Below are 14,753 nucleotides of genomic sequence, written 5' to 3'. Positions count from 1 at the left end.
ATATATATGACCTACTTCCTCCAGCCATACCCTACCTGCCTTCAGTTACCACCCAATTAATGAATATCAGTGGGATTAATCCACTGGTTAAGTTATACTTCTCATGATCATTTCACCTCTGAAAAATTCTTGCACTGTTTCACACATGAGCTTTTGAGGGATACTTCAGTCCTATTAAAAACACAGAAACCAAAACTTATTCACATGTGTTGTGCATTTCCTAAAAATGAAAGGTCCATCTCGGGTCCTGAGTGGGGTGGCTCTGCTTACTCCAACTGCAAGCACAGACAAACAGAAGTGTCCCTTTTAACCTCGGTTGGCAGGACTTGACTCACAGTCCCCTGGGATCTTGGCAAGCAAAAAGTCACTTGCCCAAGCCCTTACACATATGAAAGGGCAACCTAAATTGAAGCTACTGGATTCCTAAAGAGATTTGTAGTTCTCATTGATTAATTAGCGTTCTTTAAGCAGATGTGTGTTTTCCAAGAAAGCCACACTCAGTGGCTTCTGCTTATTCTCATTGACCAGAACTGTCACATGACTACCCCACACTGCAAGGAAGGCTGGGAAATGTAGTTTTATAGTTGAGTATATTGTTGTTCTAAGTAAAAAATTGAAATTTTTCTTACTAAGGAAAGGAGGAAGAATAGATACAGGGGAAAGACAACTCCTAGTTTTCTTCCAGTGACTAAGTGGGTTATCACTCACTTTCTCTGCATCTTTATTATCTTATCTGCAAAATATTGAAAGTTAGATCATTCATAAGATTCAAAGGACTGTCTAGAATACTGTAACCCTGCTTCAGGAATATAATTTCTTTTAAAAAGAAATTCAGTTTGATGTGCGTTGGTCTTAATATTGAATATACCTTAAAACTGTCAGGAAATATTCATTTACATGTTTTTAAATATTGCAATCCATATTTTCATTGGAAAATAGTATCTATTCTCTTCTAACTTACTTCAATTCCCAATATATAAGGTAGATTTTAATATTGATAATAATAATAAATAATAATAATAAACTCTTCATTGAGTGCTCATACTGTGGTAGTTACTTTACATATCTGATCTACATTTACAACCTTCAACAAGATTATAAGGTCTTATCCCCAGTTAAATACATAGACAGTAGAGTTTGGATTGTTAAAGTAACTTTTCCAAGTTCACACAGTTGGATTTAAAACCTACTGTGACTGATTTCCATTACTGTGGTTTTTCCTCAACCCAACTCTTTCCTAGAAGAGGCATTGCCCGCAAGGAATCAAAACCAAGCTATGAAATCAAAATCTGGACCCTGACATTATTTTTTTTACCATCCCCAAATGATTGAAATATGCAGCCGAGGTTGTGAACCATCATCTTTGACCAATGTTCTCAAACATTGATGTGTAGAAAAAAACATCTAGGAAGATTCATGCAAATTATCAGGCCAACAACCTCCAAGATGCTTATTTAAGAGAGCAGGGAATCTAAATTCATCACTAAATATCCAAGTGGTTCTGATGCAGGAGATTTGTAGACCACAAAGAGGCTCCCTATCCACAGGGGATCCACAGATGGTTCCCACAGCATCCTGAGCTCCCCCTAGCAAGGCAGCTCTCACTTTTTAAATATTGAGTTGTCCATCTGTCCTCATGTTATAAGCTCTTGAAGGAGGGACCTTCATATGACATGCCCAAAGTTAGTACAGTGCCTGAATGTGGGACACATCCAGTAGACATCCACAGAGTCACTTCACATATGGTACCTTTTCACATATCTGTGTTTTATTTTCCTAATTATTATATAAAACATATGAGAGCAGGGGGATGTGTGTCATGTGCTTGTCCTATAACCTCCAACATAGCAACCTTTATGTTGCACATACACTGTAAATTTATTTTTTACAATTCAATAACTATCACTGTGTGAGTCGTGAGCTGGTATGATAGAATTACAACTTAAAACATGTTAGTGGAACACTTCTTTTACCGGATAGCGTATTTTATCAATTCAGAAATTTTTCAGAAGGGACAATTTGGAGAGGTCCAGTTTTACTATTCAGACATATGCAAACGGCTAGACAATCAATGTTGCACACTCATTTACATTGTAGTATTATGCTCTTATGTATCTCAATAGCAAGGAATTCTTTGTTCTGATTCATTCTGTCTTCTCTCTCTCTCTCTCTCTCTTTCTCTTACACACACACACACACACACACACACACACCACTGAAGAAATATTTGAGAGAGTCCTACTTCAGACATTGGGAAGCACAGTACATTTCCATGATGAACACAAAGGATACTTCACCAGCTAGCCAGTCCTCAGGTCATTTAGATCCTCATTTGCCAACACTTCTGAAATCAATAAATTCAGAATCACATTCCAGTGAAACACAAGAGCTTTTAGCCACAATCATCTTCAGGAAATTCCATGCCATTCTCTCAGGTCCTAAGGACCATCTGTCCCAGATATGTTCTGAATCATCTCAAATACACATTGACCCTCCTTTGAACTTTCTCCTTTATAAAAGACAGTCCATATTTCAAGAATATATGGATCACTGGAACACTTTGGCTCTGCTTCAGAGCTTCAAACCAATGAACTTTGTGTGTGTTGAAACTTCACCAAATGAGTTACGCTGTTCCTAGTCCTTTGAATTATTTGACTTTGGAAGAGTATAGTAAGTAGTTCAGGATTTTTCCAATTTTTTCCAATTTTTTAACCATGACCCTCAGTACTGCATCCCAACATACACACACCCCAAAAGTTTCATGAAAAATATTAATATAAGAATATTACAGGTAATACACCCTGTTACTGTTTCTATCCTTTTCTATTCTATTAAGTGTTTTAATGATAACCCCAGCCATTATATCACTAGTTCTCAACCTTGACTGTCTGCTGGAAGATCTGGAAATATTAACCATTTCCAATGGCTAAGTCTTGCTCCCAGAGATTATGATTTCATTGGTCTGGGATAGCCTGAGCAGATGGATTTTAAATGCCTCCTGAGAAGAATTTAATATGTAACCCAGGTAGATCACCTATACAATAAGTTGATTTCCTAGCTCACAAGTGAATCATGACTTGCATCTTGAAAAATTGATGCTAATAAGAGACACTAATTTCTAAAGACAATAGGATTTGAAAGCAAACTGATTTGTTCAATGTGCCAAGGACTATCCTGGGCATTGGGGATTGTATAAATATAGTGAAGATATTATCTCTGCCCTTGAAAAACTGACAGTCTCATTTTTAAAAATGAGTACACTCATATAGTCAGCATCCTGACAAAGAAACAGCACTGCCAGCACCCACAAGCCCCCAGGTCCCCTCCCAGTCATGATCCCACAACTAACCCAGCTTCCAACAGCATAGGTTATATGTTCCTGTTTTTATACTTTAAACAAATGGAATCACACATGCATTCTCTATATTAGTCTGTTTTCCCTTGCTATAATAAAATACCTGATGCTAAGTATTTAATCAAGAAAAAAAGTTTTATTGGTTCACAGTTTGGGAGGCTGAAAGTTCAAAATCAAGTGGTCTCCAGGAAGTCTTCGGGGCTGATGGCATCATGCTGGGAGCACAGATGAGGAGAGATCACAGGGCTAAACAGAAACCCAGAGAGTGATGAGGGCCAGTCTTGCTCTTTTATAAAAATCCTCTCTCATGAACTAACCAGGGTTCTATGAGAACTACATTATCTCTGCCTGAGGGCAATGGCCCCAGTGATCCAATCACCTCCCACTCAGCTCCACTTCCTAAAGGTTCCATCACCTCCAACATCACCACACTGAGGATCAAGCTCATGAACCCTTGGTGTGGACACCCATACCATATCCAAACCACAACATTCTATTTTCTGCCTCTCTTCCTTAGGTCAACACAGTATTTGTAAGACATGTCCATATTATTAGAAATCATTCTAGCACACTCATTGTCATTATTGTATAGCATTCCACATTCAGTGGTTTATTCTTGCTACTGTTAAAGGATATTTGGGTTCTTCACAGCTTGGAGTATTCTAATATACATATCTGGTAAAGATATACACATTTTTGTCAGATACATATATAAGAATGGAACTTCTAGGCTATTGTTTAGACGTATGGACAACTTTAGAAGATCTAGCCAAACAGATTCCAGAGTGGTTGCAACAATTTACACACCCATCAGCAAAGCCCATGAGTTCTTCTTGCTCCACATCTTCATCAACACAGCATGATCAATCTTTTTCATTTTAACCATTCTAATGTGTGTGTGTTAGAATGCTCTTTTAAAATAAATCATTGTTAAGTAAGAAAGGCAAGAAAAAATTGAATGAACATATACGATGGCTCTAAATCATGCATGGACACCCTTCCTTGAGTGAGGAGTTCACAAGTGTTCCAAAATCTCCCAAGAGGCCTGTGTTCTGGGTGTCGCTTATCTTGCTCATTGTGATGTCTCTGTCTCCCACCTTGCCTCTTGCCCTTACTCTCATGCTGTCTGCTTCCTGAACCCAGCCTGGGCCTGACCTGGCGAGACATGCAGCATCTGACCGTGCTCACCTCCAAACGGAACCAGCTTCACGACGAGGTCCATCAGTGGCGGCGAAACGGGGTTGGCCTGGAGTTTAATCACCTCTTTGGCTATGGGGTCCTTGATGCAGGCGCCATGGTGAAAATGGCTAAAGACTGGAAAACCGTGCCTGAGAGATTCCACTGTGTGGGAGGCTCCGTGCAGGACCCTGAGTAAGTAGGGCCGGGGGTTCTTCTGTTATATGTGGAAAATGCACCAGTGATGGTGCTGTGACGTTGACAACACTATCAGATTTCCTCTCCAGGTCAGGGGCAGGCACTGGATTTTATGCAGGGAAAACCGGCTTTTAGGAAGAACTGTAGAGTTGCACAACTCCAGGGGGCACCATTTACATAGCAATACAATTGTGTGACACTGAACTCTCACTTTTAGGTGTGAGCTGTAGAATTTTCAGTGGCTCATGCCATTATTTTTAACCACACAAATCAGCCAGTGCGACGAGCATCCAGATCAGTGAACAGAATGTGACTGATATCCCAGAAGAACCCCCCTCATGTCCTCTTCCATCATCATCTCCTCAAGGATAACCACTAAACTTACTTCTAACTCCATAGATATTTCACCTACTCTGTAATTAGTCTAAATGGAATATATACGGTGTTCTCTTTTATACCTAGATTTTCTTGTTCAGAATTATGTAACTGAGATTCGGCCACATTTAGTGTATCCTTGTAGTTTATTTTCATGGCTGATGTTTCAGTGCATAGGACTATATATTTATTCATTCTACTTGAGGGACAGTCAAAGAGCTTGATTGTATTCTGAGTGATGCCGATCACCATTTGGCAGGATTTGAGTGAGTTCTCCACACAGGATCCATGGGTTGGTCAAGTGTACCTTCTTCCCTTCTCACTTCCCCAAATGGTAAAAGGATTGGACAAAAAGCCTACCTCTTCAATTTTTTTCTCTCTCCGTTGGTCCATCAGTAAGATGGAGATAGCAATTCTTACTATAAGGGAGATATTACATACTATGAAATACACAGAAAATAAGTGTATTTGTTTGAGTTTTGATAGATGTACCTAGGTAACTATCACCTAATCAAGAGATAGAACATTCTGTCTACCTGGAAAGATTCCTTGTGTTCCCTTCCAGTTAGTCCACACATCCCATAGACAACCATTGTTCTTATTCCCCACACCATAAGTGGGTTTTGCCAGTTCTTGGACTTGAACAAGAATCACATGGTATGAATGCTTTTTCCAATTTCTTTTATTTAACATTAGGTTTAGGAGGTCCAAGTTTTTACATGTAATAGCTCATTCATGCTCAAGGCTGTGTGTTCCATTATAAGAATACACTTCTGTGGTATTTAAATGCTGGTTAAATTCATCTTATTCACCATTTTATCCACCTTACTTCTGTTATTCTTTTTATCCTGCCTTACTTCTGTTGATCATCTGAGTTTGAATAGACCTTACACTTTGGCAGTATGATCCCATCTCAATATAGTATTTTTAAACTTATTAGGTAAAATGGGTAAGATTACAAATGAGGCCGACTATTTTGAAAGCCAGTTACAAAAATGTTTTAAAAAGCAAATTTGTGATACAACAATGCACATATTTTTTATCAATGCATTAAGTAAAAAGTTTTAGTGGCATATCCAAGGTCCACAATAATTTCAGAACATTGATGGTGAACAAAATGCTCCTAGAAGACACACACAATGACCCGGGTGGGATATGAAAATCTCTGAGCTTCTGGACAATAAGATCTGAAGTAGTGCTAATACCATTCTGCGACATTATCTAAATTCATGATTGAAACAGAAGCTAAGTTTCTGTTATAGGTTAGTAAAAACTGAGGAAGGGTTTCATAATCTAAATTATCAGACTCCCTGAATTCTGTCTTTGGGCCCCAAAATAATATCAACTGCATGGCAGGGTGTCAAGACCTTGAGGCCACTAAACCACCTGCTGAGTCCACTTGACAACCGTCTGCAGCACCCCCCAGGTACCACATGCAGACCACATGGCATCTTGATTCCAGATTCTAGGTGTCTGAGGGGGGGCCTGGGAGAATGCTGCTAAGAAATGCTCTTGAATAGCCCCAGGTCTGGCCCTTTATTTCCACCATCTCTTTTCATCACAGAAGGTTGACATCACCAGTTTCGATTTGAAGGTGAGAAAAGAGGCTCAGAATATGAAGTAAAGGGCCCTAGTTCATGGAACCAGCGACCCATCCATTCTATAAGACCCGAGGTCTAGAACTTCATCCACTGTTGCAGAGAGAAAGACTTAACAGGTGTCCACACCTTTACAGATGTTCTGACAGCAGCAGGTAAGGCCAGAACATTCCTTGCAGCAGTGCAGCTGGAGCACTATCTGGAGCACTATCAATTTTAAAAGGTGCCACTGTTGCAGTATTGAAAGGAACAATGAGCTTTGAACACCCTGGGACCTTTTTAGTCCAGGTTCCTATTGAAATGAGATCTTTCTTTTTTCAGACAAGCCAGACTGAACTCCAAAGTTTCTCAAGGATTGTGTGTTTGTAGGAAAGGGCCAGAGAGAGGCACCATGGGAGGGAGGGAGAAGAGAGAAGGAGGGCACATGCAGAGATGAATGACAAGTGATCTCCCAGTTTCTGAATAATGTTCTGTCATGATCTACATCTACATGTGGAACACGGAGTCAGAGGGAACACGGAGAATAATGTCCATCGTTTAAGGAATCTGAGGCCCAGAGTTTTGATCATCCCGACATCTCACAACTAGCCAGGAACTGTTTCACTCATAATATTGTTTCCAGTTAAAAGAAAATAGAAAGCTATTATATTGGCACAGACTCAGTTGGGCTCTTCACAAGGACAGGATCCTTGTCTGACTATAGATATATTCCCAGTTCCTAGAATTGTGCTGGGCACTTAGATCTACATTAAATATTTTTGAACAAAGGAAGAAATGAAAATATCCAGCCAACATCACCTAGGCACAAAGAAAACATGCCACAGGAGCAGAGGACCAGCCAGGCAAATGGGAAGAAGCCCCAAAATGTTTGGCAGGGATCTGCATTCCTCCACTGCTCTCTGAGCCCTTGTTCACCCCTGCATCTGAATTTGTTCTCAGATGCAAGTGAGTTAGGTCTAGGGCAGATATGTTGGTGGAAAACTCAGAAGGACAAACCATGGTGGGCTGCGCCACTTGGCAGAGGAGGTCCTTGTTATTTTAAATTGCCCTTCCAAGGGGGTTGGATAGAAGAACCAACATCCCTGGCAATTGGCACTTTCCATGACATGCCAGGCTGCACAGAAACAGCGTGCGAGGTTGAAAGAGTAGTGATTGTCAGGTTTATGGGTTTCCTAAGCATTTATCTTCTTAGAGAAAGAGTCAATTTGAAAAGCAATTTTCTAAAGAGACTTTATCAAGAGAGCCGGTGAAGGGTGCTCCACAATGATCACAGGGGAAATGCAACTGGCTGTGACGAGCTGCACCTGCCGGTAGAATGAGACAGAACAGGCCTGCCCATCAGCCAACAGGGACATTGTTGAGCTGGGACAGCCCCTTCTGTGTACTCCAAGAGAACTGTCTATGCAGCTCTTTTACAGCACAGCTAAATGTATAATCCAACTCTGAATTTTAGGTGAATTTAGGAATAAATGTTAAAACCTGGTATGAATGCCAGAAGCAGCAAGAGGAACTATGAAAAGAGCATCCTCAGCCACATGACAGCTGTTGACCATGGATGGCACTGCTGAGCCACAGTGTCTTCCTGTGTGGGTCACCGTCCACCTGAATCTCACCCATCAGAAAGAGGAAACCTCACAGTGACCACCCACTGAGTGTTCTTGTGTGACTTCCACACTGTAGACATTTTAGGCACTTGAGAAAGAGTGGCAATTAGCTGTCATGGTGGTGCACACCTGTGATCCTAGCTCTCAGGAGGCTGAGGCAGGAAGGTCATAAATCCAAGGTCAGCCTGAACAATTTATCAAAACCCTGTCTCAAAATACATAAACCAGCAGCACTTAGTTGTAGAGATCAATCCCCAGAACTGCAGAAAGAGAGAGGGAGGGAGAGAGAGAGGAAAGGGAAGGGGAAAAGGAAAAGGGGAAGGAAGGAAGGAAGGAAGAAAGTGACTATTCTCTCTCTCTCTCTCTCTCTCTCTCTCTCTCTCTCTCTCTCTCTCTCTCTCTCTCTCTCTCTCTCTCTCCTTTCTTGGTGCATGCCTGTAATCCCAGTGGCTGGGGAGGCTCAGGCAGGAAGTTCACGAGTTCAAAGCCAGCCTCAGCAACTTAGTGAAGCACTAAGCAATTCAGTGAGACTCTGTCTCTAAATAAAATACAAAATAAGGCTGGGGATGTGGCTCAGTGGCTGAGTACCCCTGAGTTCAAACCTCAGTACCCAAAAAAAAAAAAAAAGAGTGGCTACTATTGCTGTATCATACAGTTGAAGATCCATAATACAAACTGCATTTCACCAGGATCCATGGGAAACAAACCTGTGTCTAGGCACCAGGCAACCATGAATTGTATGCAATAAAATAAAGATACAAGCCATCCCCAAACCCCCAGGCTTTTCTTTTTAGGACTTGAACACTAGACTTTTGTATATCATCCCTATAAGGTCAGAGAGGAGCTCTTCACTCTCTTTATGTGCCCTTATTTTCTGTTACAAATGAGCTCCAGAATGTGACCTGGGAACTAACACCCTGTAACTATTCAAAGTATCTCTGCAGAGCCTCCTTTGGTTCCATAACCTACTCATATTTTAACCTTCTTATAAATTGACTCTTCCGATGCAGGTATCTTCTTTTTCTTTTAGAATTATTTATGCTCCTTTTCTTCTTGTAAAAGCAATGTGTGGTCACTATAGAAAAATCAGAAAATACAAGGGAGCAACAAAAGTAATTAAGAAATAGTTGATAAATTCCAGAAGTAGCATGGGGAGAGTGAAAAGGGCATCCTTGGCCACATACAGCTGTGGCCATGTACAGCACTGCTAAGCCACAGTGTCTCCCTGTGTGGGTCAGCATCCACCTGACTCTGTCCCATCAGGAAAAGGAAACCAGTTGTCTCTTGGTATGTGTGGGGAGTTGGTTCCAGGACTCCCCACAAATACCCAAATCTACAGATGTTCAAGTCCCTTGTATAAAATAGCATAGTATTTGCATCTGGCCTATATACATCCTCCCGTATGCTTTAAATCATCTCTAGATTACTTCTATAATACAGTATCATTGTGTTTGTCAGCTTTTTGTTGCTGTGACCAAAATACCTGACAAGAACAACATAAAGGAGGAAAAGTTTATTTTGGGATCATGGTTTCAGAGGTTCAGTCCGTGATCAGCTGACTCCATTGCCCTGGGCCCAAGGTGAGGCAGAACATCATGCCCAAAGGGTATGGAATAGGGGCACTGCTTCACTCACGGCAAGAAAGAGAATGGGGAAAGGGCCACAGGGAAGATGAATCCTTCCAGGCCATGCCCCTAGTGACCCACCCGCCCCCAGGTACTCCCCACCTGCCTACAGTTACCACCCAGTTAGTTGATTCCACTAGGATGGACTGATTAGGTTACAGCTCTCATGATCTAATCTCTCCATCTCTGAATATCCCTGCATTAACACAGGAGCTTTTGGGGGACATCTCACCTCCAAACCTTAACATCAATGTTATGTAAACTGCTGTTACATTATAATTTTTAGAGAATAATTTTTTTAAAATCTATACATGTTCACTATAGATTTGTTTTTCCAAATTTTCCATCTGCATTTGATTGAATGTGGAACCCCTGGATTTGAAGCAACGGTGGTATTGTTCCTAGGCTCTGTAAATGCCATGCTGTCTGCCAAAAACACAGTGAGAAAATGGAATGGTGTTCTCCATTTCTACCAAGTTTACTGTCCCTGGAATTCACATCAGGCTTCAATTTAATTCCATAGTAACTTAATATTGCCAAAGCAGTCCAGTCAAACGTGTTCTCTTTCAGGAGACCCAGCCCCTGTGCAGTAAGCAGTTCACATGGCAGCCTGGGGGTTGTATTTTTGTTTTGTATTGATTTCTAATTAGTTATACTGAACAGTAGAACGAATTTGGACACATTGTACACAAATGGAGCATAATTTCTCTTTCCTCTGGCTGTACTTGGTGCTGAGTCACACCAGTAGTGTAATCATACATGTATATAGGGTAAAAATATCTGTCTCATTCTACCATCCTTCCCATCCCCACTGCCCCATCCCTCCCCTCACTCTACTCTGCACAATCTAAAAGTTCCTTCATTTTCCCTACCCACATCCTACTATGGATCAGCATCCACTTATCAGAGAAAACATTTGTCCTTTGGTGTTTGGGGATTGGTTTATTTCACTTAGTTCCATCCATTTACCGGCAAATGCCATAATTTCATTCTTCTTTAAGGCTGAGTAATATTCCATTGTATATATGTACCACATTTTCTTTATTCATTCATCTGTTGAAGGGCATCTAGGTTGGTTCCATAGTTTGGCTATTGTGAATTGAGCTGCTGTAAACAATGATGTGGCTGTGTCACTGTAATATGCTGAATTTAAGTCCTCTGGGTATAAACCAAGGAGTGGGATAGCTGGGTCAAATGGTGGTTCCATTCCAAGTTTCCTAAGGAATCTAGATTGGGGTTTTTTTAAGTAGACAACTCCTCCACAGCATTAAATAAGCCATACTCCACAGGGATACCTGGCATGGCCTCTGACCCCTACATACATTCCAACCCCCAAGGCTTCTAGAAAAATGTGTGATTCCTAGCATAATTTTGTATGTTTGATCTCATTTAGACTTGCCTGCCTTTCTGCTTTCTCATTCTATCATAAGAGATGATCTGAGTACTAGAACAACTTCTTTCTTGCATGGGGGACCTTACTGTTAATTCATAGAATCTCCAATGTGTTGTGGGCTGTGGATCTGATTTCTAACTTACGTGACTGTCCTATCTTTGATTCTTAGCCAATCAAAGAAATACTTTCAATTTTCTCTTAGGGAAACAATGTCACTTTTCTGCCAGTTTCTACAAATTGACTGTAAGGTGACTGTCACTGGTGACTCTAGACCATAAGAACCGTGAGTGCAACTAAGACAGAAAACAATCTTTCTTAGAATTCAGCTTATGTTTTGAATCCTTAAGGTAATAGTGACTATTGCATTTGACAAATGACAAGTGAATTTTATGGTTTCTAAAATGGTTATTACTCAGTATAATGCCCTCTGGTTGTTGGCTTGTGGATTTCCTTCTTGAGTTTTTCAAAGAAGCCCAGACTACAAGACAGGAAAGGAGATCAGCTTCCATGCAGGACTCAGAGCTGGGACCTCTTCCTGTTATTCTCTGTGACCTCCCCCTCTCTTCTCAGAGAGTCCCAGGGCCCTTCTGTCTGCACTCTAGAAGGAAAGACCCTATTCTGGACCTGCCTGCTATCTGTACAGAAACCCATGGTGATGCTTCCTTCATACCTTAAGGTTCTGGACTTTCCAGAGACCTCTAGAAAGGTGGAGAACGTCTGTATCACAGAATCTACACTTTCCCCACCTGCTTTTCTAAAGCCTATGAGCCAGGCGAAAACCAACTGTCCTGGAAACTGAAGTCCAAGAGGCCTCCTGCATGTTGATGTTCTTATCACATTCAGATTCAACATATACGAACAATTTAGAAGTAACTAGCCACATGTTAATACGTGTAATTTTATCAAATTAATTACATTTGATAAAATGTAATTAATTAAAATAAAATAAATTTAAAATTCGATTCTTCACTCACAGCAGCTGCATTACAAGTGGCTAGTGTGTCAGAGAGCACCGATATAGAACATTTCCATCACAGAGGGACGTTCTCTGCTGGTCCAGCTATTTGTAAATACACTATGTATAGGAGTGTGTGTATATAGTCATGTATGTAGCTTTGACCTCTAATATGGGCTGTAAGCCAGCGCCACCAAATTGGATGGTTTCTCCAGAGCCTGGGAACAAAAAGACTACCTCTACCACTATCAGTGGCCCTCCATAACCAGTAGATACTTTTACATCACTCAACATACACATCCAGGGGGATGGTGCATAGCATCACTCTGTGAGAACTGTCTCATATATTTTAAGTTCCTCAGGAGAGTATTGCTTTTATTGATGGGCTGCAGTGTAAGCTTTGGCAAGCCCTCCCAAGATGACAATCTTGATTCCAAGAGCAATAAAGAAACAAAGCTTGTCTCTGAGCTGGGTGCGTGACCAGCATCTTTTTATAGAAGTGTTTTTGCAAGATGTGTGTTTAAAAATATCTATCTCTGGACTGGGGATGTAGCTTCAGTGGTAGAGCATTTGCCTCACATGCACAAAGCTCCGGGTTCAATCCTCAGCATGATCCTCTCAAGAGGTTCCAACTCTGTGAACAAAGACATCCCCAAAATCTGGTCATGTCTTATAGAACTGTCATTCACCAGAATTAATTTACCCAGTTTCAACTTTTTTTTTTAATGGTAGAACAGGTTGAGTGTCTCTAATCTGAAAATCAAAAGTACTCCACGATCCAAACCTTTTTGAACACCAACATGATGTCACAAGTAGAAAATTCCACACCTAACCTCATGTGATGGGCACTAATCAAAATGTAGGTACACTAAAATGTTGCTTAAAATTATCTTTAAGTTATGTATATAAGGTATACAGGAAACATCCGTGAAATACATGTGTAAGCGTGGGTCTACATTATGTATATGCAAATATTCCAAAATTTTAGAAAAGTTCAAAATCTGAGACACTTCCAGTCCACAAGCATTTCTAATAAAGAATATTCAATCTGTAATCATTATCATATCAGCAATATATTCTATTTATCAAGGTAATTAAAAGAAAAGTATGAATTCCTGCCTCAAGTCAATCCTGAGACAAGACTTGGGTGCACACACAGTTTTTTGAGAGATGATCCCAGAAAATCCACAGAAGTGAGGATGCAAAACAGGGGACTGCAAAAAAGAATAAAGAACGCATGACTGAGCATGTTGCCACCAATCCCATAGAGGACATTGAGTTGTCCCATGGAGGGATAGAGAAGTCAGAGTGTATTTATGCACCACATCCTGTCAATCATTGGAAGAGGGATGCTCCTGAGAGGTTAAGTCACTGGCACCTTTGGACAGACTAAGCATGTTCCCATGGTGTAAGTGGGGGAGAAGCTGGAGTTGTTCATGCATGAGATGAGAAGCAATCACAGTGCACTGCATCTGCGGTAGCAGGTGACTCAGAAGGGACTTAGAAGCAATGGGAGGGGCATCAACAACATCTGCTACATTCCCATTTTACGGGAAAGTTTCTGAGCATGGTAAATTGCTCAGACTCACACAACTGGAATGGAAGCTAAACCCAGGTCTGTCTGATTAACTCCAAAGCCCCCACTCTTTCTGCCTTCAAACCCCCTCATAGGGTGCAAACCTTCCCTTATTTTATCTCTTTGCCCTTTTGCCCTCAGGAAAATACCATCCACTGGCAAGCTGGTGCTGACCCTCACGACTGATGCATGTGAAGGGAAGGAGAATTTCGTCCGCTACCTCGAGCACGTCCAAGCTGTCATCACAGTCAACGCAACCAGAAGAGGAGACCTGAACATCAACATGACTTCCCCTATGGGCACCAAGTCCATTTTGCTAAGCAGACGTCCGAGGGATGACGACTCCAAGGTGGGCTTTGACAAGTGGCCTTTCATGACCACCCACACTTGGGGGGAAGATGCCCGAGGAACCTGGACCCTGGAGCTGGGGTTTGTGGGCAGCGCACCCCAGAAGGGGGTGCTAAAGGAGTGGACTCTCATGCTGCATGGCACACAGAGTGCCCCGTACATCGATCAGGTGGTGAGGGATTACCAGTCCAAGCTGGCCATGTCCAAAAAGCAAGAGCTAGAGGAAGAGTTGGACGAAGCTGTGGAGAGAAGCCTGAAAAGCATCCTAAATAAGAACTAGTGCTGCACTTCTGCCTCCACCACCTCCTTCCCTTCCCATTCTCTGCCTCTATCCTTGCTTCACATTTCTGGCAAGCACCTAGCAATTACTGTCACCCCACACAAGCAATTCCATCTTCTTGAACTGCAGCTTTGCTCACTATCAATGATTATTTTCATTACAATGAAAGCAACCTTTTTTTTTCTATGACCCAAATATAATGTTCCCACTAACATCTATGTCCTATGTGTTACTCTACCCTCTTTATTTCTGTCATTCAAATGGGTGATA

General features: G+C 41.3%; 1 protein-coding gene across 2 annotated transcripts in view; it reads left to right on the top strand.

The window, feature by feature from the left end:
- Pcsk2 (proprotein convertase subtilisin/kexin type 2) overlaps window positions 1-14,483 on the top strand; it is a 270,904-nt gene extending 256,421 nt beyond the window's left edge. For both annotated transcript variants that reach the window (XM_027920812.2, XM_027920805.2), the window contains 2 exons: window positions 4,499-4,726; window positions 13,997-14,483. In XM_027920812.2, coding sequence (XP_027776613.1) covers window positions 4,499-4,726; window positions 13,997-14,483 — 715 coding nt within the window. The remainder of the gene's footprint in view (window positions 1-4,498; window positions 4,727-13,996) is intronic.
- The last annotated feature ends 270 nt before the right edge of the window (window positions 14,484-14,753 follow it).

This window comes from Marmota flaviventris, chromosome 2 (assembly GCF_047511675.1).
Source record: "Marmota flaviventris isolate mMarFla1 chromosome 2, mMarFla1.hap1, whole genome shotgun sequence".
Taxonomy (NCBI): Eukaryota; Metazoa; Chordata; class Mammalia; order Rodentia; family Sciuridae; genus Marmota; species Marmota flaviventris.
Note: the sequence above shows the minus strand (reverse complement) of the source record. Positions and strands in the feature narration are given on the sequence as shown.